General features: G+C 39.6%; 2 protein-coding genes across 2 annotated transcripts; both read right to left on the bottom strand.

The window, feature by feature from the left end:
• Positions 1-887: 887 nt before the first annotated feature.
• tmem11 (transmembrane protein 11) lies at positions 888-9,646 on the bottom strand. Its single transcript, XM_061973375.1, has 2 exons — positions 9,480-9,646; positions 888-1,573 (listed from the first exon to the last, which is right to left on the bottom strand). Exons 1-2 carry the CDS (start codon positions 9,629-9,631, stop codon positions 1,057-1,059), a joined length of 669 nt encoding a protein of 222 aa, XP_061829359.1. The 5' UTR covers positions 9,632-9,646; the 3' UTR covers positions 888-1,056.
• A 4,203-nt stretch (positions 9,647-13,849) lies between these two features.
• On the bottom strand, positions 13,850-21,651 carry natd1 (protein NATD1). Its single transcript, XM_061973954.1, has 3 exons — positions 21,283-21,651; positions 17,001-17,119; positions 13,850-14,780 (listed from the first exon to the last, which is right to left on the bottom strand). Exons 1-3 carry the CDS (start codon positions 21,380-21,382, stop codon positions 14,664-14,666), a joined length of 336 nt encoding a protein of 111 aa, XP_061829938.1. The 5' UTR covers positions 21,383-21,651; the 3' UTR covers positions 13,850-14,663.
• Positions 21,652-25,040: the final 3,389 nt, after the last annotated feature.

Consider the following 25,040-nt stretch of genomic DNA (forward strand, 5'->3'; position numbering starts at 1 on the left):
CAGTAGGTCACATCTATTACGTAAAGACTGCACACACCAGCAGTAGAGATCGACCGATGGGGGAATTTTTTAGGGCCCATTGCGATTATTTGCGGTAAAAGTTATTTAAACATGAATATTATGTCAGTAAACATCTGGACAAGATGATTATTTTTAGGAAAGATGGGGCCGTGTTTGATGTATCATCAAAAAACAAACACCTTTATTACGTGTCTAAGAAGAGCATCAACATTTGATTTCTAAATGTGGAAAATCTCCTGGGAAAACTGCTTAAAAAAAAAAGACATTTGTCTACATCACAATAACGCATCTACTCCATTTTATAACACTTTATGGATTGAAGACATTGTAAGGTTCCTGAATGTTGTCAACACTGAAATAAAAACAATTGTGGCCTCCTTCATGTAGATTATAGAAGATAGCTGACATTTCTTCCTTGATGTTACAGAAAGTATGAGAATGTGTGAGCTGCTGCCTGCTGTTGACATATCTCATATTTGTCAAGATATTTACACAAAGTTGGTATTTTTGTGAGAGATATCTTATCTGTCGTCTTCAAGTTATTTGACTGAATGGCTGGTGGCGCTCCTTTGAAGAGCCCACACTCGAGTGTAGCCGAGGATTGTCTCACAAGAACTCAAATGGCAGATATCAAAACATGTTTAGGGAGAATGATTGACATTTATTCTTGAATGAATTAAAAGACAACTATTTGGCTCCAGCAAAAAGAGAACTTTGCTCAAGCAGTGTTTTTGTTTACTATTTATTTGAAATAATGTGTGTATAATTCAATGGGTGGATGTGTAGCGAGTCTCTAGTGAGACCCTCATAACTGTGCAGGATGACCTGGGACTGGACTTGGAGAGAAAAAGACAGGAAGAGGGGAGTTTGATATCTGCTAAAGTTTAATGTGAGTTACTAGAGGTGTGTCGGAGGCAAGGGATCATGTGTGCTGTGGTTCAGGAAACATTGAACAAAACAATTCCTTCTAGTTTGATCAAAGTAGGCGCGCCCACCCTGATGGGGACCTTTCCAGGAAAGGTTTTTCCAAGGTCTTCATACGGCGTAGAGTTCGTAGATCTTCTTGGCGCAGTACGCCAGCGCGGCCAGCGCTATCGTGTTGTGAAGTCTCTTTCTGTGGACGTCGTCCCTGCGGACCAAGACCACGGGCGTGGACGAGGTCAGCGTGTGCAGGGGCAGCCGCGAGAGTTTTTGGCTGTCGTATTCCACCTGGTACTTGCAGCAGGGGTCAAACTGCCAGGAGATGCCGTACAGGGCGGAGCAGGCCACGCTCAGGGCGCCGGCGGGCAGCGCCACGTAGCGCGAGTACTCCGGGGGCAGCGAGAGCGGCGTCAGGAGGCAAGCGGCGCCCGACAACACAGCCGTCTTGTGCAGGCAGTTGCCCACCGTGACCCAGCGGGCCGTCTCGTCTCCGATGCGCGTGGGCTCGATGACGATGTACTTGTACTGGGCCTCCAGCGCCTGCTCCAGCTCGTACTCAAACTGCTCCTGCGCGTTCTCCCCATTGTAGATCTCGTGGACAATGTAGCAGTCTGTCGCCGCCATCGCTCCCCTGCACAGCAAAGACATTTTCAGCTTATAGGCTTCTAAAAACTCAACTCATGGCTTCCAGATAAAACAACAATTCTCAGATTAGGTGCCGAGGGCCCTTAAAAATGAGTGGCAGCACTTTGGACACCCGAATGTAGAACGTTGCTGTTACCACACTCTTCAGTAAGGGTGTGCAAAACATCTTTTCAAATCAGAATCACAATTCTTATAATATCCAATCATCCATTTTCTACCGCTTGTCCCTTTTGGGATAGCTGGGGGTGCTGGAGCCTATCTCAACTCCATTCGGGCGGAAGGCAGTGTACACCCTGAACAAGTCACCACCTCATCACAGATATCCAATCATATTTTTCAAAAATACATGAACTCTTTTTTTTTTTTTTTTAAATAAGAATTTAAACACATTATTACAATGATTTGTTCTTAACTTAAAAGTAGTATTATAAATAACATGTCTAGAATGAGGAATGGCATTGGTCAAAGATTCACACAACTATTAGTTAGGGTCTTTTACTTATTTACTTGTCAGACATTTAGTATATTTTTCTTTTGGAAAATGGTAAACCAATTACTGTAAGTTCCCAACTGTAAATCACTCACGATCTGAACCCCGCGGATTATAAAAGGGTGTGGCTAATTTAAGGATTTGTCTTTGCTAATGGCAACCATGCAAATAGTTATTAAAAAAACATACATGCAAAATGGCTGAAATGGTGTTATTGTTTGTCATTGAGTTTGCTGACTGTAGATGAAGCTGGGTGAATGTACAGCTTTAAAGCTTTGAACCGGAAGTAGAAGTGCTGTTCTGTCTTCTTCATTGATCACTTTAAGCAACATTTGAAAGTTTTACAATATAACTAAAACAATTCTTACTTACTAAACCGTCCCAAGTGTGATGTCTGTAGGAGTGTTTTCATAATGTAATGAAGCTACTAGCCTCATTAGCATTAGTGACTATACTAACACTTTTACGAGTGACATTACTACTAGACATCGGGGGCGGTACCTCTGGATTGGCAGACCGGGGTGGTGGTTCCTCTCTTTAAGAAGGGGAACCGGAGGGTGTGTTCTAACTATTGTGGGATCACACTCCTCAGCCTTCCCGGTAAGGTCTATTCAGGTCTACTGGAGAGGAGGCTACGCCGGATAGTCCAACCTCGGATTCAGGAGGAACAGTGTGGTTTTCGTCCTGGTCGTGGAACTGTGGACCAGCTCTATACTCTGGGCAGGGTCCTTGAGGGTGCATGGGAGTTTGCCCAACCAGTCTACATGTGTTTTGTGGACTTGGAGAAGGCATTCGACCGTGTCCCTCGGGAAGTCCTGTGGGGAGTGCTCAGAGAGTATGGGGTATCGGACGGTCTGATTTTGGCGGTCCGCTCCCTGTATGATCAGTGTCAGAGCTTGGTCCGCATTGCCGGCAGTAAGTCGGACACGTTTCCAGTGAGGGTTGGACTCCGCCAAGGCTGCCCTTTGTCACCGATTCTGTTCATAACTTTTATGGACAGAATTTCTAGGCGCAGTCAAGGCGTTGAGGGGATCTGGTTTGGTGGCTGCAGGATTAGGTCTCTGCTTTTGCAGATGATGTGGTCCTGATGGCTTCATCTGGCCAGGATCTTCAGCTCTCACTGGATCGGTTCGCAGCCGAGTGTGAAGCGACTGGGATGAGAATCAGCACCTCCAAGTCCGAGTCCATGGTTCTCGCCCGGAAAAGGGTGGAGTGCCATCTCCGGGTTGGGGAGGAGATCTTGCCCCAAGTGGAGGAGTTCAAGTACCTCGGAGTCTTGTTCACGAGTGAGGGAAGAGTGGATGGTGAGATCGACAGGCGGATCGGTGCAGCATCTTCAGTAATGCGGACGCTGTATCGATCCGTTGTGGTGAAGAAGGAGCTGAGCCGGAAGGCAAAGCTCTCAATTTACCGGTCGATCTACGTTCCCATCCTCACCTATGGTCATGAGCTTTGGGTCATGACCGAAAGGACAAGATCACGGGTACAAGCGGCCGAAATGAGTTTCCTCCGCCGGGTGGCGGGGCTCTCCCTTAGAGATAGGGTGAGAAGCTCTGTCATCCGGGAGGAGCTCAAAGTAAAGCCGCTGCTCCTCCACATGGAGAAGAGCCAGATGAGGTGGTTCGGGCATCTGGTCAGGATGCCACCCGATCGCCTCCCTCGGGAGGTGTTTAGGGCACGTCTGACCGGTAGGAGGCCACGGGGAAGACCCAGGACACGCTGGGAAGACTATGTCTCCCGGCTGGCCTGGGAACGCCTCGGGATCCCCCGGGAGGAGCTGGACCAAGTGGCTGGGGAGAGGGAAGTCTGGGCTTCCCTGCTTAGGCTGCTGCCCCCGCGACCCGACCTCGGATAAGCGGAAGAAGATGGATGGATGGATGGATGATTTAAATTGTCAGGAAAGAAGAAGAAGGAATTTAAAAGGTAAAAAAGTATATGTGTTTAAAAATCCTAAAATCGTTTTTAAGGTTGTATTTTTTTCTCTAAAATTGTCTTTCTGAAAGTTATAAGAAGCAAAGTAAAAAAAATAAATGAATTTATTTAAACAAGTGAAGACCAAGTCTTTAAAATATTTTCTTGGATTTTCAAATTCTATTTGAGTTTTGTCTCTCTTAGAATTAAACATGTCGAGAAGGGGAACCGGAGGGTGTGAATTTAAATCAATGATCAAGTAATTTAATTTTTTTTATTGTAAAGAATAACAAATACATTTTAATTGAATTCTTAATTTTAGCTTCTGTTTTTTCGACAAAGAATATTTGTGAAATATTTCTTCAAACTTATGATTAAAATAAAAAAAATTATTCTGGCAAATCTAGAAAATCTGTAGAATCAACTTTAAATCTTATTTCAAAGTCTTTTGAATTTCTTTTAAAATTTTTCTGGAAAATCTAGAAGAAATAATGATTTGTCTTTGTTAGAAATATAGCTTGGTCCAATTTGTTATATATTCTAACAAAGTGCAGATTGTATTTGAACCTATTTAAAACATGTCATCAAAATTCTAAAATTAATGTTAATCAAGAAAAATTACTAATGATGTTCCATAAATTCTTTTTTTAATTTTTTCAAAAAGATTCCAATTAGCTAGTTTTTCCTCTTCTTTTTTTCGGTTGAATTTTGAATTTTAAAGAGTCGAAATAGAAGATAAACTGTTTCAAAATTTAATTTTCATTTTTTTCGTGTTTTCTCCTCTTTTAAATCGTTCAATTAAGTGTTTTTTCATCATTTATTCTCTACAAAAAACCTTCCGTAAAAGGAAAAAAAATGTACGACGGAATGACAGACAGAAATACCCATTTTTTTTTATATATATAGATTTATTTATTTAGCTATTCTTATTTAAATCACACTTACATGTAACTTACAAATGACAGGCTTCCCACTAACTGACAAAGAAACAACAGATTTGGTGTCCAGTTCAAAGGGTGACATGATTTATTTAAAAATTTGAGAGTTGACTTTTGTATTTGACATGAGTTATTATTTGTACAAACATGGTGCAAAGTAATTTGTGATTTGTTAAAAAATGCTAGTGGCTAGCTAGTTAAAATGGGATATTGTGATTTCACAAGACTGTCTGAGAAGTGATCATTTGAAAATGTTCAATTTGAAAAATGTGCACTTAGAGAAAATATAAAAATAAAGTGTTGCATATTGATATTTATCTGTTTCTATATATATTTATTGTGAGAAATCATTAAGATGATCAGTGTTTCCACAAAGATAAATATCATTAATTATTAATAATAACAGAGTTAAAGGTAAATTGAGCAAATTGGCTATTTCTGGCAATTTATTTAAGTGTGTATCAAACTGGTAGCCCTTCGCATTAATCAGTACCCAAGAAGTAGCTGTTGGTTTCAAAAAGGTTGGTGACCCCTGGTGTAGACTGACATAAAAGCCACCCAGAGCAAAATTGCTCTCACTACTGACGTGTGGACAAGTGTAGCCACCATGGCAATACATGCCATTACATTGGAGCCCAATGGAACATGAAGTCAATCTGCCTTACGACCATGCCACTAGAGCAGGGGTTGGCAACCTTGACCAGTCAAAGAGCCATTTTGACCAGTTTCACAAATTAAAGAAAACAATGGGAGCCACAAAAAGTTTGGTGGTAGCAGGGGTGTATAATGTAGCCCGGAAGAGTCAGGGCTGCATGGGATTCTGGGCATTTGTTCTGTTGTGTTTATGTTGTGTTAAGGTGCAGATGTTCTCCCGAAATGTGTTTGTCATTCTTGTTTGGTTTTGGTTCAAAGTGTGGCGCATTATTAGTAAGAGTGTTAAAGTTGTTTTATATGGCCACCGTCAGTGTAACCTGTGTGGCTGTTGACCAAGTATGCGTTGCTGTCACTTACGTGTGCAAGCAGAAGATGCATATAACAAGGGGCTGGGCTGGCACGCTGTTTATACAGATTGTAGAGGGCGCTAAATGCTGTACCATCATGGCACGCCCTTATTATTATTGTAAGGGTGAAAATCTGAGAATATTAATCCCGGGAGTTTTCTGCGAGAGGCACTGAAATCCGGAAGTCTCCCGGGAAAATCGGGGGGGTCGGCAAGTATGCAGCTGAGCCGCATCAGAGTGATCAAAGAGCCGCGGGTTGCCGACCCCTGCACTAGAGGAAAGACATTCAGCATCCATTATTGCAGAATGGTTGGAATAGGTAGTAGCCAGCTTTGAAATTCCCCCAAGCATAATTATTGCTATTGTGCATGACAATGGTGCACTTTATGAAAAAAACAACATTATTGTAACATTTTCCTTGTTTTATTTGGCAAGTTGAAAGAACATGGTGCCAGTATGCTGTTTTTCCCCCCCAATAAAATACTGGAAAGGATAGAAATGTAGTTTGTCTCTTTTATCCGATTATTAATCGATTAATTGAAGTAATAATAGCCCAGTGTTTCCCACACATTCATTTATTTGTGGCGGCCCGCCACGAAAGAATTACGTCCGCCACAAATGGATTTTTCGGCTTTTGACTCGCTCGACCGCTCATAAAAGCAATGGGACTGTCTGTGAATGTTGCTTGTAGTTACAACTCCGGTGCAGTAGGTGGCGGTAACTCCGCCAATAGCACTTAATTCACCTAGTGGGCCAGAAGAAGAAGAAGAGGGACGGACGGACGGACGAAACGGGATCAAAATATGAGGGTAATATAGGTTCTAGGTAGATATGTTATAGCTGCATCGCTCGCGGCTCGTCATATATTTAACGTTAATCCGCTGCTTCATAAACACCGCCGCTGTTTGACTCGTGGGCCGGGGCAGACGAACGTAGTAAAAGTCACGTGTTACCCTACCGACGAGCTAACGTGTCCAAGTTATAACCATGTTGTCAATAAACACACATGGACTGAAGCTAAAATGTCCACTGTCCACTGCAGCATGTGAATGCAATGAAAAGAATAACATCTGAGCCAACCAGCTGTTAAAATGTTGTCCAGGTTAATGTTTTGGCCATTAAAAGCCCTTCATTTCAAGATTTCAACTGTGATCGGGCTTTAAACAGGTGGCTGACCTGTTCAGATGAGTGTAACTGCTACTGGTCAAATAATGTGAAATACCATTTAATTTTACATGTATGCAATGCCATTTAAATGTCATTATAGATAATAATAATAATAATAATAATAATAAATACTAAGTAGTGTTGTAAATAGTCAACGGGAAGAATTTTAGTAAGATATAAGCCATGAGCACTACACAGCCAGAAAAAAACCTAGGCAGGACAAGTAAAAATATTGGGGCAAGTAGATTTGAGAAGTCGGGCAAGTAGAAAAAAACCTTAACGTTGAACCCTGCATGTGTTGAGCTGCTGCCGCTTAAGGTTAGACGGCACTGTACATAGAGCGCTTCTGCTCGTTAGTAATAAATTCTAATGTTGGATGTTCACTCCTTCACACAGATGAGTATAGAAAAATATTTTCAACGGCCGAAAAGGGCTCGACTTGGAGAGGAAGTAGGCCTACAGTGGCCACAGGTGCGACCTGTTCAGCAGCAGGAGGAGGAGGAGAAGGAGGTTGACTGACTGTGGCAGGACACCTCTGCCTCTGTTTCACTTCATGTTGCTGGTAAATAATATGGTTGTAGTAGTAGGCTAAAGTTAAATTATTTAGTATTCACTAATTAAAGGGGCAGAGCTTTAAGAAACATTTTAGCTTTTATAAGATATATTTTTTGTAAGAACCACAATTAATAAATATATTTCAGTGAATCACTAATTGTTCAAATCTGTATATAAATATGTACATAAAATGTTGTAATTATATTCCAACTCCGCATTCTTCTTGGTCATAGCCGCTGCCGCCGCCCAGCCCGCCGACCACACCACCACAAATAGATGCCTGTCCTGTGGGAAACACTGTAGCCAGATTAATCGATTATCAAATTAGTTGTTAGTTGCAGCCCTAGTAATGTTACTACTAGTAGGACACCGTGTGGCCAAACATAGGACACCGTGTGGCCAAACACAGGACACCGTGTGGCCAAACATAGGACACCGTGTGGCCAAACATAGGACACCGTGTGGCCAAACACAGGACACCGTGTGGCCAAACACAGGACACCGTGTGGCCAAACACAGGACACCGTGTGGCCAAACACAGGACACCGTGTGGCCAAACACAGGACACCGTGTGTCCAAACACAGGACACCGTGTGGCCAAACACAGGACACCGTGTGGCCAAACACAGGACACCGTGTGGCCAAACACAGGACACCGTGTGGCCAAACACAGGACACCGTGTGGCCAAACACAGGACACCGTGTGGCCAAACACAGGACACCGTGTGGCCAAACACAGGACACCGTGTGGCCAAACACAGGACACCGTGTGGCCAAACACAGGACACCGTGTGGCCAAACACAGGACACCGTGTGGCCAAACACAGGACACCGTGTGGCCAAACACAGGACACCGTGTGGCCAAACATAGGACACCGTGTGTCCAAACATAGGACACCGTGTGGCCAAACACAGGACACCGTGTGGCCAAACACAGGACACCGTGTGGCCAAACATAGGACACCGTGTGGCCAAACACAGGACACCGTGTGGCCAAACACAGGACACCGTGTGGCCAAACACAGGACACCGTGTGGCCAAACACAGGACACCGTGTGGCCAAACACAGGACACTGTGTGGCCAAACATAGGACACCGTGTGGCCAAACACAGGACACCGTGTGGCCAAACACAGGACACCGTGTGGCCAAACACAGGACACCGTGTGGCCAAACACAGGACACCGTGTGTCCAAACACAGGACACCGTGTGGCCAAACATAGGACACCGTGTGGCCAAACATAGGACACCGTGTGGCCAAACATAGGACACCGTGTGGCCAAACATAGGACACCGTGTGGCCAAACATAGGACACCATGTGGCCAAACATAGGACACCGTGTGGCCAAACGAGGCTAACTGGCTTGCATGGAAGAAACTTGTGCGAGTTCGATCCTTTTAGTGGAAGAAGGCAGCCTATTTGAGACAAAACTCCCAAGCTAAGCAAATAAAGCACAGAACGATTGAATTGATGAACGCGGACCCCGACTTAAAACAAGTTGAAAAACTTATTGTGGTGTTAGCATTTAGTGGTCAATTGTAGGGAATATGTACTGTACTGTGCAATCTACTAATAAAAGTTTCAATCAATGAAGGTCGGTAAAGCTTTCATTGCTGAGGTGAAATAAGCAAAAGTCGCAGACACGTTAGCAAGTTAGCATGCTAACTTCCGTGCTAACACAAGCTAGCCAGACACGTTAGCATGCTAAGGTTAGCCCGGCATTAGATGGCAATGTGAGTGTTGCAGGTCCTAGGTGACAAAGGTGACTAAGGTGAGGTGTAAACAAGTTCCGTGTGCGGCAGAGAGCAACATTTGAAGCAGTAACTGACCTCTCCCTGCTTACTGGGACACCGCGCCTCCTTCCCAGCGACGCCATGTTGGAGATACAACCGCGATGGCAACTGACGCACGGCAGGACAAGGCTTTCTGGGTCATGTAGTTTCTCTCCGGAGGCTCGCACGGCGCAACGCGGCTTGGACATGAATGTAAACTACACTTCCCACAATGCAACACTGTGGTACGTGTTCCGCATTGACGCTCCGAGAGGGCAAAAGAAATACTGTGACGCATTCAATGTCCCTTATGTGTGCGGGAAAATGACTATTAAGCCGTTAGTTCATGATTCCACACCAAAATAATGAATACACATTTTAAATGGCCTTCGCTAATGACTGAGCAACATGCACCAACAGCCAGACGTGTGAAAAATCATCATATTATCTTTTTGACCGAAATATATGCATTAAATAGTGCAGGATTGTTACCAATGCTTCTGCGTGACGTCCTCTCTGCCACCTGACGCCAACACTATTCACCTTTAGCACGTGACCACAGCTCAACATGCTATATGCTGCATTACCACCAACCACTATAATATTGTACAGTTCAACCTCTCCATCACTTCCTCTTTGAACATTCATCACGATCAATGTATTCAACACAACTTACTGAAGGCTTTTATACACTACTTGGGAATAAAATAACACATTCAACTCAAATGCACCTAAAAAAAATGTATTTACAGTTTACATATTGACAGAGTGATTTTTTGCCACCAATTCATATTTACTTGAAAAAGGAGCAGTTTACAACATAATTAAACAAATAAAAATTGTATTTGTAAAATGTATGAATTAATTTTCTTACTATATCATTTTTTAATTCATACTTACTTTAAATTGAAGCGGTATATAACATAATTAAAACAAATAAAAACGTGTATTTGTAAAATGTATGAAATTATATATATATATATATATATATATATATATATACTGTATATACATATATATATATATATATATATATATATATATATACTGTATATATATATATATATATATATATATATATATATATATATATATATTGAATATATATATTTGGACCATAAAATAGAAACACATTTTACAACCACAACTAATACAAATAAAAGAGTGAAAAGTAATTAGCTTTAATAATATATAATTTTATATATATTTTTAAATGTATATATAATTTATTCTATTTATATTCACTTTAAATAGGAGCAATTTACAACAATATATGTAAAACAAACAAAACCATTTTTGTAAAGTGTATGAAATATTATTTTTTTTACTATAAAATAAAAACACATTTTACAACAACAACAAATAAAAAGTAATTAGCTTTTATTATATATAATTTTAATATTTTTTTCAATTTATATTTACTTTAAATAGGAGCAGTTTGCAACAATGTAAGTAAAACAAATAAAATAATTTGTAAAATGTTCATTATTATAAAACAGAAAAAAAACACCACAATTAATACAAATAAAAAAGTTATTCACTATTTTTTAAAGACAAAAAAAAAAAAAAAAAAAAAAATATATATATATAACTACTTTGAATTGCCTTGTGTGCTCTATAAATAAACCTGCCTTTTGGCCCCAGTCCTATACCTTCTGTTTGTATAGAGTACAATATTAATAATGATGAACAGACTATTTATACATAAATGCAATAATAAGCACATATCAATATGTTTGCTTTAGATGATTTTTCCATCAAGTTAAAAGCCACCTTTCAGAATAATGTCTGAAAATATAACACATTTTGTTCTGGGCCACTTTAAGAAAATGCCTCTCTATTCTGTTCTGTTATGGAGGAGAAAACACGACTCAAACTAGTATCCTTTGTCCATACAATTGTTATAAGTACACCTCTGCATACTAACATGAAAGAAAACAAACAAAAACGAAATATGGATCAACTTATATTAAACAAAACAAAATATTTATAATCAATATACTTGAAATTAAAAAAAAAAATCCTTGATTAAACTATACACATTTCTGACTGACTTGAACCATTTGGTACTGATTAAAAAAAACTAAAAACTTTACTAAAAATAAATAATTGAAATGAACCAGCTCCATTAACTGAGTGGCACAATACATAAACACTTTATATAAACTTACAACAAACAGAAAAATATTCAAAATGCAGCAATTTGCCTGAAATTGAAAGAAAAAGTATTCTTTTTTAAAATAAAAATATTTTTTGACCGACTTGATCATCTCAACAGGTGATACAATAAAAAAAATGTCATCCTTTGCCACATTGTGCTTTAAAGTTTGCAGCCTCATTCCTTTTTTGAACATAGTGTAAAGAAATGTGGCCTATTTGAAGCATAAATATGTCTAAATGAAGTCCAAATCGATCAATACTGCACTGGAGAAGACCTAACCTGTGTTTGGCTGAGCCTCAGCAGCATTACTGTATTGGCTCATGTTGAGATGACTATCCATCCATTTACTACCGCTTCTCCCTTGAGGGGTCGCTGGAGCCTATACAAATCATGTTCAAAAGAGTATTCACAACAAAGTGCAGCCATTTTGTTTTTGTTGAAAGAAAACCAACAGTAAAAATGTATGAAAAGAGAGCAAAAAAATCAGAATGTAATTTTGAAACTAATAATTAATAATGATATACTTAGTCACCTATAAAACAGTTTGGTATTCAAATATATACACATCTGTTTTTAGCATTTTTTTTTTAAATAAAAAAAAGATCAAAATGCCCCCCCCCCCTTGACTGGTCAGTATGTGGTCCTTGGTGGAAAAAGTTTAGACACCACTGATCTCAAATATTAGAAGCTCTCCAAATAAAAGCACAAAGTTGAGTTGGTTACCTAAACATTTCTAATTCATTAGAAAAATGACAACAATAATCAATGTGTAACTGAACACGAATATTTTTGACACACTATTAATAACTGTCTTATTAATATTATATTCTTACATGGGGAAAGGAAAAGTAAAAATGTACAAAAAAAAGAGCAAACAGTCGGAATGTAACATTAAAGAAAACAAACAAAAAAGAAGTATGGATCAACTTACATTAAACAAAATAAAAAAGCTGAAATGTTCTAATAATCAATAATATAGTCACAAAGTCATGTCTTTAAATATATACATTTTTACCATTTTGTTTTTAAATGAAAAAATATATATCAAAATGGCGCTTGCACACCTTGAATGTTTATTATGCGGCCAATGGTGGAAAATGTGTTTTTTATGCTGTTGCTATGAAAATATTCAATTCTTAACACTTGTGATTATGGTTATTTAAAAGGATCACGTAATATATTAAAGATGGAAATGAGCACGGTGCTGAATGCAGTTTTTAATGTCACCTTTAAATAAACAACTAGCGCCTCATACTTTTTCATTGAGAAACCACAAAGCGTGGCCCCCGGCATCTTCTGAAAATACCATCAAAAGGTCTTTTTCAAAAAGTGGAATAATAGAGCAAACAGGTGAAATGTAACAAAAAAAAGTAGCAATTTTGACTTTCATAATACAAAGCTGTCCATTTTTTTTAAGCTGTCATTGATCCAAAAATAATAATGAATCAAAATCAATGTTATTGACCTCTTCAAGGCTCCAACTTCTTCACATCAAATATTACATTTTAGGTAAATATTGTATATTTTGTGTTTTTGCCATAAAAAACAAAATGTTATTGACAAAAAGGTGGAACAAAAACATGCAAAAACAATCAAAAAGTACTGAAGTTGGTCAAAGACTTAGGCGTTAAAAGTGAAAAGATATATTTTGTTTTTAACACTTTTAGAAGTGGGGCCCTTTTGGATCCCCCCAAATTTGAGTGTTTTTTTTCAACTAATGAATTATTTACTTATTTACTTCACATCAAATATTCCACTTTGAAATATTTTTTGGGGGAGATATTGCACATTTTGTGTGTTTGCTATAAAAAACTAAATGTTATTGACAAAAAGGTGGTCAAAAACATGGAAAAACAATCAAAAAGTACAATGGTCTAAAGACGTAGGCATTAAAAGTAAAAACATACATTTTGTTTTTAACACTTAATCCCAAGTGTTAGTGTTTTTTTAAAATAATGAATTTTTGACTTATTTACTTCACATCAAATATTCCACTTTGAAACTTTTTGGGGGGTAAAATATTGCATATTTAGTTTTTCCATGTATAAAAAGGTTTCTGACATAAAAAACAACAACTTCATATCGACAGATAGATTTGAGCGGTCAATAAAAATGTTTTTATATATATGACCTATTTTTTTTAAAACATTTTTATGACTAAAACTTTTCCAGGTCCTCTGGACCAAACTTGAGTGGCGCCCTGAAGATAAAACAATTAGAAATATATTGTATTGGTTTTGAAAATGGAAAAAGTTTGGACTAGAAAGCAAGTCAATACTTCAGTGAAAGTCACCTTGATGACTTTATTCAGACAATAGAGCCTATTGAGCTCTTAAAGGAACACACACCTACTGGCTCTCATAGTTCTCAGACGCCTGCTGGTGTTTTTCCTGAGGTTTCTCTGTCACGACTTAAGATTGTCAACAGCAAAAAGGCTCCCGTGAAGCCAAAGCAGAGTTTTGACAAGAAAACAAAAGGTACGCAGGCTCCATCTGGTGGTACGGCAAATGACTGAAGTGAATGTTCAAACAGCGTGTTGTGTGTTACTGTTCACACTGTGAGTAATGTTACAGTGGCCAAATATACTTGCTTTTAATGACTACTTAGGCCTACTGTGTTTTAATGTGGCGGTCCTTGAACACAACTAGTCTTTGGGTCGCAGTATTGGAGTGGACAGGAAGCGGATGTTGGGGCGGAGACTTGAATCTTTATTGTCCTTTTTGGCAGGAGGTGACTGTCCAACTACCCCTGGAAGGACGTGGGTTTATCTAGTCTTTCAGCCCGGAGGAAAGTCGTGAGGTTTGACAATTTATGGCTAAATTGTTTGAACTTGTCCTGCATCACATGGAATGCCGGTATTTGGAATCAACACAACGGAGAGAAACATGCCAATGAAATACCACTCCCATTCCTTTGAGGACATGGTATTTACACGGGGAAGCGTTTCATGGACTGAACACGGTCCAGGTGGTCGGCGTCCTGCTTCAGTCCTCTTGTGGTGGACGGACGTGAGCGCTTGCCCCAGCGTTCAAGTTTCTTCTAACAATGCCCGGCAGCTCCTTCTCTGCCTGGTCCTTGGGTCATTGGTAAATGTGCTCAAAGTACTGCGGTTGGGGGTTCTCTTTGACATACTTCTGAATGTACCAACAGGTCAGGTGGGCCTTCAGATCTTCTTCCACCACAAAGTCCATGGCCGCCTGTAGTTCACCAGAGCATAAAATGTGAGGTTAATAGCTATGCTGCATCACCGCTAAACACATTTTATCCATGAATTCCACTTTTATGTTGCAGACAATTTTATAGATAAGTAACTTTTTGCCCTCCCCCTTACTTCCTTACACTAGGGAAAATATGGCTACGCACACCAGACCGAGACGTTTGTTCCAAAGAAAAGAAAAGGGTCGTCGGTGGTTTAGATTTGTGGCAACAGGTCGCAACCAGTGACTGCACGCTGCAAAGGTTTTTTTAAAAGGGGCCATATTATGGGTTTTTTCCATTTCAAACATCTCAGGGCATTCCATCGATCGCACATGGACTGTTTGGTTTGTCTAAGAAGACAAGTCTGTCTAGTCTATCTAGTCAGACTGGATCTGACCAATCCAAGTCTATGAGCACCAACTGTGAGAGGCCAAAGGTCTTCTAAGACAAACCAAACAGTCCAGTTGCGATAAGAATATTCCCAGACACATTTAAAAGACTTCACTGGGGTCTACATGACATGGAACCATGGTTCTTTGCTGAAAAATCTGCATAGATCTTCACCTATTTGTGAGCCATATTTGTGTTCCTTTTCAAAACAAGCAGAGTTGTTAGATACAAACAAACCTCTCCTCACCACGCAGAGTCAGCAGAAATGTTTTGTATTTCTTCTTCTTTTGTGGTGCACTATGGACAACGATGACCAGCACCAGCCATCTGTTTTGAGTGACTCTCACCACCACATCCAAGGTGATGTAGCCAGATCCACGGCTAGTTTTTGGTGGAGAAACTTTATTTTGCTGAAAAAGTCACTGCGGTGGAAAAGGGCCTAATGTTTACTATATGAGTTTTGAAGTAATCATAGACCCGGGTGACAAAAACATGCACCTAAGTGATCAAGTTTTAAATGTCTTTATAAAACTCTGGGCTTTAGTTCTCCAGACCAGAACCAGAATCCACTTCATTGTCTAACACATTTGACTTGGTAGACTGTTCTCTCTCTCACTTCAATGTAAACAATACACGTTCATTCAAATGATAAACTAGTGCTTAAATAAGCAACATGTGCAAAGTTACTAAGGAAGATGAAGCTAGAACATTCCCAGGCACAGATGAGTTCCAGGGTTATTTCCCTGCTGTGACTGTTTGGCGTCCATGCCAGTGATAGCCTGGGAGAAGAAAGTGTTCTTAGGACGGCTTGTTTTGGTGTACACACCCTTTCCAAAAAATTAGAATACCATGGAAAAGTGTATTAATTTCCATAATCCCAATTAAAACGTTGAACTTTCATAGATTATATATTCAGGGCCCACAATTTAAACCATTTCAAGTACTTAGTTGTTCATTTGTACATCATTTGCGCTTCTGGCTCATAAAACCCACGAAAACAGGTTTTCAAAAAATGACAATACTGTGAAGAACTAACAATTTCGGGGATAAATAAAGTACTTCTGATTACTTCTGAGATTTTGCAGATAAAAAGACATTCGGATGACATCAAATCAATGAAAATATAGTGTTGTTATTAAAAGCTGTGACTACCGCCTCATTCCACTCTTTCTGGATCTCTGCCAGATTGATGAATTTTCTGTTTGATCATCCATGGTCAGCTCTTCTGCTGGTCTTGACACATTTTGCCCTTCCACTAGACTTCCATTGATATGTTGGACACAGCACTCTGTGAAGCTCCTTAGCAAGGAACTTACCTCCTATGGAGGTCTTCTGGACACTTGTCAAGTCTTCCGCATATTGATCCTAACTAAGAACCAAAGTCAAGCAATGTAATGACAAGCTGTGCAGGTGCTTTGAGTTTAATAGGTGAGTAGCGTGTGACACCCAGTGGAAAACACTCATGTCCTGTCACATTTGTCCTGATTTCTTCACAGTATTCTCATTTTTTGAAATCCTGTTTTTGTGAGTTGGAGGCCCAAACTTGAAATCGTTTAAGTTGTGGGCCCTGAATCTATAATCTATGGAAGTTGAATGTTTTGAATGGAATTATGGAAATAAATACACTTTTCCATGATGTTCTCCTTTTTCGGAAAGGGTCTGTACAGTGATTTGTACCGCCTATCAGAGGGGGGTTCCAAACACAGTTAGTGATCAAAAACAAATTGATATTAGGGGAAATGACTGCCGGATTCCTTTTTAGGAGCAAAAAAATGTGTAAAGATAGTGAAATGTCAGTCATGTGGAAGCTATGGATCCTTTAACTTTACCTTTGCTAGGTGTTTGGCGATCCCTCTCCCTCTGTAAGCATCCGGAACTTCAGTGTGTTGCAAGTCCACAGTCTTCTTCCCCACATATTCATAGAGAAGAACTGCCCGATCGTGGGACCCTGAGGGAAGGGAAGGCAGGAGTGATCCACTTGCATTTATTCACTCATCAAATATAAGCGGGAACGAAGTGAAGTGAATTACATTTATATAGCGCTTTTTCTCAAGTGACTCAAAGCGCTTTACATAGTGAAAGCCAATATCTAAGTTACATTTAAACCAGTGTGGGTGGCACCGGGAGCAGGTGGGTAAAGTGTCTTGCCCAAGGACACAACGGCAGTGACTAGGATGGCGGAAGCGGGGATCGAACCTGCAAGTTCCTGCAACCTCAAGTTGCTGGCATGGCTGCTCTACCAACCGAGCTTTACCGTCCTATTCACGTCAAAGAATTTGACGTGAATCGAAACCCGTTCATACAGACAGAATTCGGTCGGTGTCTATAAAAGTACATAATTTAGTACCCAACCTTAGTAAGGACTATTGAAAATCTGTAATGGTGACAACTGTGGAATAGTTAGCTAGATGCCCAATGCATTTACTGTAAATATGTCAACATCTACCTATGGTTTGATTTGGCAGAACTAGTACCCATTAGGAACAGAGCTAGCTTGACCGTCACGCATATTTAATGGTCGGGACGTGTGGTCGAGCTAGCTCTGTTCTCAATGGCTACTGGGCGCCATTTAGCCTTTCTCCAAGAAAAAAATGCCCTATGTTTGTGTTGTTTTCGGCTGTAAGAACCGTTCAAATCACGAAAAGGATAAACGTTTCTCCAGAGTTCCCCGAGAAGCAATCAAGAAGAACGAAAGAGTGCAAGAGTTTACAAAACAAGGCCAAGAAAAGCAGCACACACTCCAGTCCAAGGAAGCAGGGTGGAAGAATGCATGAGTTTGCTGTGATCACTTCGTTAAAGGTTTGTTACCTTTATTATTTCCCATTTAGGCATTATCTTGATATTATTTACATTCAAATTGTTTGCTACGAGTGTTTGGAAAAGCACCTACTCAGCGAGTCTAAATAAAAGAATTCAAATGTGAGCAAAACCTAAAAGAGTTAAGTTTTCCCCAAAGACAACAATCATAAATGAATCTTTCAGCACATACACGATGTTGACATCTATAGTTATATTTTGATAAACAATCATAAATTAATCTTTCAGTACATACACAATGTTGACATCTATAGTTATATTTTGATAAACAATTATAAATAAATATTTAAGCACATACACAATGTTGACATCTATAGTTATATTTTGATAAACAATTATAAATAAATATTTAAGCACATACACAATGTTGACATCTATAGTTATATTTTGATAAACAATCATAAATGAATCTTTCAGCACATACACAATGTTGACATCCATAGTTATATTTTGATAAACAATCATAAATGAATCTTTCAGCTCATACAAAATGTTGACATCTATAGTTATATTTTGTTAAACAATCATAAATTAATCTTTCAGCTCATACACAATGTTGACATCTATAGTTATATTTTGATAAACAATCATAAATGAATCTTTCAGCACATACACAATGTTGACATCTATAGTTATATTTTGATAAACGATCATAAATGAATCTTTCAGCACATACACAATGTTGACATCTATAGTTATATTTTGATAAACAATTATAAATAAATATTTAAGCACATACACAATGTTGACATCTATAGTTATATTTTGATAAACGATCATAAATGAATCTTTCAGCACATACACAATGTTGACATCTATAGTTATATTTTGATAAACAATTATAAATAAATATTTAAGCACATACACAATGTTGACATCTATAGTTATATTTTGATAAACAATCATAAATTAATCTTTCAGCACATACACGATGTTGACATCTATAGTTATATTTTGATAAACAATTATAAATAAATATTTAAGCACATACACAATGTTGACATCTATAGTTATATTTTGATAAACAATTATAAATAAATATTTAAGCACATACACAATGTTGACATCTATAGTTATATTTTGATAAACAATTATAAATAAATATTTAAGCACATACACAATGTTGACATCTATAGTTATATTTTGATAAACAATCATAAATGAATCTTTCAGCACATACACAATGTTGACATCTATAGTTATATTTTGATAAACAATCATAAATGAATCTTTCAGCACATACACGATGTTGACATCTATAGTTATATTTTGATAAACAATCATAAATGAATCTTTCAGCACATACACAATGTTGACATCTATAGTTATATTTTGATAAACGATCATAAATAAATATTTAAGCACATACACAATGTTAACATCTATAGTTATATTTTGATGAAGACGGGGAAAACACATTACTCGTAAACGATGCGTGCAACAACAACAACAACAACCATGGCAGTCGTCGCAGAGTTAAACCATGAAATACAACCTTACCCTTACAAAAACGATACATATTTATCAGGAGAGTGTTGACCCAGACACACACAAAGAAGTTGTAGACCTCCATGCTTTTACAAGTTTTCATCGGTTTTGTGGTGTAGAATGATGATAGTTCCAGATTTCTGGGAACGCCATCACTCGACAAATATTTTTGCAATAAAGTATAGGATATATTCCATTGCACAGTTTGAAACTCATTTGGGCCGCTTGTACTCGTGATCTTGTCCTTTCGGTCATGACCCAAAGCTCATGACCATAGGTGAGGATGGGAACGTAGATCGACCGGTAAATTGAGAGCTTTGCCTTCCGGCTCAGCTCCTTCTTCACCACAACGGATTGATACAGCGTCCGCATTACTGAAGACGCCGCACCGATCCGCCTGTCGATCTCACGATCCACTCTTCCCTCACTCGTGAACAAGACTCCGAGGTACTTGAACTCCTCCACTTGGGGCAAGATCTCCTCCCCAACCCGGAGATGGCACTCCACCCTTTTCCGGGCGAGAACCATGGACTCGGACTTGGAGGTGCTGATTCTCATCCCAGTCGCTTCACACTCGGCTGCGAACCGATCCAGTGAGAGCTGAAGATCCTGGCCAGATGAAGCCATCAGGACCACATCATCTGCAAAAAGCAGAGACCTAATCCTGCAGCCACCAAACCAGATCCCCTCAACGCCTTGACTGCGCCTAGAAATTCTGTCCATAAAAGTTCAGAACAGAATGGGTGACAAAGGGCAGCCTTGGCGGAGTCCAACCCTCACTGGAAACGTGTCCGACTTACTGCCGGCAATGCGGACCAAGCTCTGACACTGATCATACAGGGAGCGGACCGCCACAATCAGACAGTCCGATACCCCATACTCTCTGAGCACTCCCCACAGGACTTCCCGAGGGACACGGTCGAATGCCTTCTCCAAGTCCACAAAACACATGTAGACTGGTTGGGCAAACTCCCATGCACCCTCAAGGACCCTGCCGAGAGTATAGAGCTGGTCCACAGTTCCACGACCAGGACGAAAACCTGACCGAAAGGACAAGATCACGGGTACAAGCGGCCGAAATGAGTTTCCTCCGCCGGGTGGCGGGGCTCTCCCTTAGAGATAGGGTGAGAAGCGCTGTCATCCGGGGGGAGCTCAAAGTAAAGCCGCTGCTCCTCCACATGGAGAGGAGCCAGATGAGGTGGTTCGGGCATCTGGTCAGGATGCCACCCGAACGCCTCCCTAGGGAGGTGTTTAGGGCACGTCCGACCGGTAGGAGGCCGCGGGGAAGACCCAGGACACGTTGGGAAGACTATGTCTCCCGGCTGGCCTGGGAACGCCTCGGGGTCCCACAGGAAGAGCTGGACGAAGTGGCTGGGGAGAGGGAAGTCTGGGCTTCCCTGCTTAGGCTGCTGCCCCCGCGACCCGACCTCGGATAAGCGGAAGATGATGGATGGATGGATGGATTTAAGCCTATTTTGTACTCAAATAGTTCGCACACTGCTCGCTGTACAACAGCAGCCATCTTGGCTTGTTTGACCACCACTGCCTTTCACTTCCGGGAAGAAGTCACGTGTCGGAATACAAGCAATGATCAGCGAGGAGGATCTGATCTACATGATCCAAGTTCAGCATCTTTGTTTAATCCCCTTCCTAACATCATGTCCCATTAAATGAGTGATACAAATACATAATCATTGAACCACCGGTGTCTTATATTAACGATAGGCGAACAAAGCAAGTCAACTTAGCCGTAGGCTAGCTTTAGCCACAAGCTAACCACCACTACTTAGCACACATTTGACATACCGTTCAGTCTTATGACAAACTGCCGACGTTTTCTATCGTGTTCCACCTGGATGTGAGGGCTGTTGGCGTCGAAGGCACTGGGCTGTGCTGTGTGAGCCATGGCGGCGAGTAGTTGTCTGCTGGGAGCTAAACTCGACGACACAGTTGTTGTCTGCTGGAAGCTAAACTCGACGACACAGTTGTTGTCTGCTGGAAGCTAAACTCGACGACACAGTTGTTGTCTGCTGGAAGCTAAACTCGACGACACAGTTGTTGTCTGTTGGAAGCTAAACTCGACGACACAGTTGTTGTCTGCTGGAAGCTAAACTCGACGACACAGTTGTTGTCTGTTGGAAGCTAAGCTAGGCTACACGGAGTGACGACTGCTAGCAAAAGTCAGCTGGAAGAGGAGGTCACGTGACAACTGACCAATCAGCACTGGGTGCGTCCGAGTTGGGCGGGAACCAAGAATTGTATTTAAATATTTTTTTTAATGTATTTTTCTTTCAAATCTATATTTATTTTTCACAACTTTTTGGGGGGGAATATTTCTTATTTTGTCGTGTAAGTGTAGGGTTTGTTTAGTTGCATAGCAACCATGTGCCTGCTGCGTGACGTCACACACCTTCTTTAAAGGTTTCGAACGTGCTGGAATTTGAATGATTGATTGAAACTTTATAAGTAGATTGCACATCCTGGCAGGTAAAAAATATTATTAAATTCATTATTACTATCGATAATAAAGTAGCGTTCATGAATTAATCAGGCGTCACTTCCGGTTACAAATATTGTCAGGTATTTGATTGGTTGCATGTTTTTCATTATTTTTGTAATTATGGACCAAGCACTTCCTGTCAGTTTAGGGTGTGTGACGTCACCAGATAATAAATAGAACAACATAATCGATCAAACTTCAATAATAATATTATGTGTGGATGAAAAAATGCTCAAAATTGGTTGATGCTATTTTCGTTGCGCGGTGAGGCAGAAAAGAGGCGCTGTACCTTTAAGAGACGTGCAGCAGGATGAAGAGGAGGAGGATGAGGACGAGGAGGAGGGTTTCTTCTCACCTGCACTTGAACGCAACACAAGTTTCCTGGCTGGCTTGTAATAAACAAAAGTCCTAACTTATGCGCACCGGGTCATGGTTTGCTTTTCCGGGGCTGGTCGGTCTCTGGTCCTGGTCCTGGTTCTGCAGCATCCATTCAGGACCCATGCGGGCTCTCGGCGGGAGCTGCTGGGATTCGGATCACTAAAGTGTCGGTGCTTGGCGCTCCAAAATGGAATATGCCGTCTCCTAGAGACCCGGCCATGAAGGCACCATAGTACAGTACATATTTATTAGTAGATTGCACAGTACAGTACATATTTATTAGTAGGTTGCACAGTACAGTACATATTCCGTACAATTGACCACTAAATGGTAACACCCCAATAAGTTTTTGAACTTGTTTACCACTTAAATTGATTCATGGTAATCATGGAAGCACTTTTAAGACGTCTCTTCACGTCGTGCGGGCTGCTCTTCTCCTCTTTGCCTTTGGAAAGAAAATCAATCTCCTTTTTAATTTTGTCAAATATATTTTCTCAAAATATTTGACCTGTGAAATTGGAACGTTTTTTTTAATTGTCATTGGTTTATTTATCCATCCATTTCTACCGCTTGTCCCTTTCTGGCATTTATCAATAAAAAGAATCGTAAAACGGAACAAGACAATAAAAAATGGGTACATTTAATAAAAACGAGTAACAAGGGACAAGCGGTAGTAAATGGATGGATGGATTTGAGCAACAATTTCAACCACTTTATGCCTCTGTAATTGCAATAAAGGACGCACGAGGGCGCTAATGACTCACCTCTCTTTTAAATATGGACTTTTTTAAAACGACCACCTCAATTCTGACGTGCGATACTACCCATTGTCTTTCCAGTCCGATACCAAGTAAAATTCGGGATGGTGTCGGCGATACCGATCCGATCATTTGTGCAAATATATCTAACGTGTCTGCTGAAATGTAAAAAGCTGTGTATTTTTCCAAATAACACATCCATAAAATAACAATAACAGTAAAAATGTAAGACAAAAGAGCAACAGAATGTAATGTAATGAGAAAAAGCAGTAATAAAGAAGTAATAATAATAGTATTAATATACATACCACGTTAAACCCAGATTCCCATCTAACAAAGGTCTTAACTCATTCTCTTTCTATGCCACATCAATATGGAATGCACTCCCAACAGGTGTAAAAGAAAGTGCATCTCTATCCTCCTTCAAAACCGCACTAAAAGAACATCTCCAGGCAACTTCAACCCTAAACTAACACCCTCCCCGGATTGTTAATAATTAATAATCAAATGTAGATACTTTTTCTTATGCTTTCTGATCTCTCTCTCTCTCTATGTCCACTACTTGCTGTCCATATCCTACCAAGTCAGTCCTACACTGTTTCAATGTCCATTTCTCTGATGATGCAATTGTTGATGACTGAAGTGTTGATACCAACCAAACCTAACCCCCCCCCCCGCCCCCCCTCCACATCCCACACCCCGGATTGTAAATAATGTAAATAATTCAATGTATATACTCTGATGATTAACTTGTGTGATGACTGCATTATGATGATAGTATATATCTGCATCATGAATCAACCGACTTAAACAAGTGTAAAAACTTATTGGGGTGTTACCATTTAGTGGTCAATTGTACGGAATATGTACTGTACTGTGCAATCTACTAATCAAAGTCTCAATCAATCAATCAATCAAGCGTTGTCAAAGAAAACATGGCAACAGTACTTGAAATGATAGTCTTTGAAAAAACTGTCTCGTCATTAAAGTTTTTTTAAATGATTCATCAAGGAATCGAGCAATGGTAGCAGTTATAAGATTATTTATGTTCACACAAATTTGACACGATTAGTGAGGATTTCTGTCATCTAAAATGTTGGCTATAATTGTGTTTTATTGTCAACATTCCATAAGGGGGCGCCATACCCCCAGACTTTGACAGTGACGTCATTATTTTTGAACTTTCCCCCCACCTAAAAAACTTTGTCGCACAAGAGCATTTGAGAGAAAAAAACACAAATAATAAGTCCGATAATGGCTTTTTGCCGATATCCGATATTGTCCAACTCTTTAATTACCGATACCGATATCAACCGATTTATGCAGTGGTGGAATTAACACATTATTATGCCTAACTTGGACAACCAGGTATGGTGAAGATAAGGTACTTTTTAAAAATAATAATAAAATAAGATAAATAAATTAAAAACATTTTCTTGAATAAAAAAGAAATTAAAACAATATAAAAACAGTTACATAGAAACTAGTAATTAATGAAAATGAGTCAAATAAAGTGTTAAAGGTTAGTACTATTAGTGGAGCACAATCATGTGTGCTTACGGACTGTATCCCTGCAGACTGTATTGATATATATTGATATATAATGTAGGAACCACAATATTAATAACAGAAAGAAACAACCCTTTTGTGTGAATGAGTGTAAATGGGGGAGGGAGGTTTTTTGGGTTGGTGCACTAATAGTAAGTGTATCTTGTGTTTTTTATGTTGATTTAATAAAAAAAAAAACCAAAACCCCCCCCTTCCCAAAAAAAACGATACCGATAACAAAAAAACCCGATACCGATAATTTCCGATATTACATTTTAACGCATTTATCGGCAGGCCGATATTATCGGACATCTCTAATAATAAGTAAACATAAAATGTACGTATGGATTAAAAAAATAAATAAAAATAAATATATATAT

This window comes from Nerophis lumbriciformis, linkage group LG22 (genome assembly GCF_033978685.3).
Source record: "Nerophis lumbriciformis linkage group LG22, RoL_Nlum_v2.1, whole genome shotgun sequence".
Lineage (NCBI taxonomy): Eukaryota > Metazoa > Chordata > Actinopteri > Syngnathiformes > Syngnathidae > Nerophis > Nerophis lumbriciformis.

What these genes read in the sequence shown, in the direction of transcription:
- natd1 (XM_061973954.1), bottom strand. Translation starts at nt 21,382, where the DNA reads ATGGCTCACACAGCACAGCCCAGTGCCTTCGACGCCAACAGCCCTCAC. An exon ending in GTTTGTCATAAGACTGAACG is followed by an intron (nt 17,120 to 21,282) that starts GTATGTCAAATG and finishes CCCTTCCCTCAG; the next exon opens with GGTCCCACGATCGGGCAGTT. An exon ending in TCGCCAAACACCTAGCAAAG is followed by an intron (nt 14,781 to 17,000) that starts GTAAAGTTAAAG and finishes GGTGAACTACAG; the next exon opens with GCGGCCATGGACTTTGTGGT.
- tmem11 (XM_061973375.1), bottom strand. Translation starts at nt 9,631, where the DNA reads ATGTCCAAGCCGCGTTGCGCCGTGCGAGCCTCCGGAGAGAAACTACAT. An exon ending in GTCCCAGTAAGCAGGGAGAG is followed by an intron (nt 1,574 to 9,479) that starts GTCAGTTACTGC and finishes TTTGCTGTGCAG; the next exon opens with GGGAGCGATGGCGGCGACAG.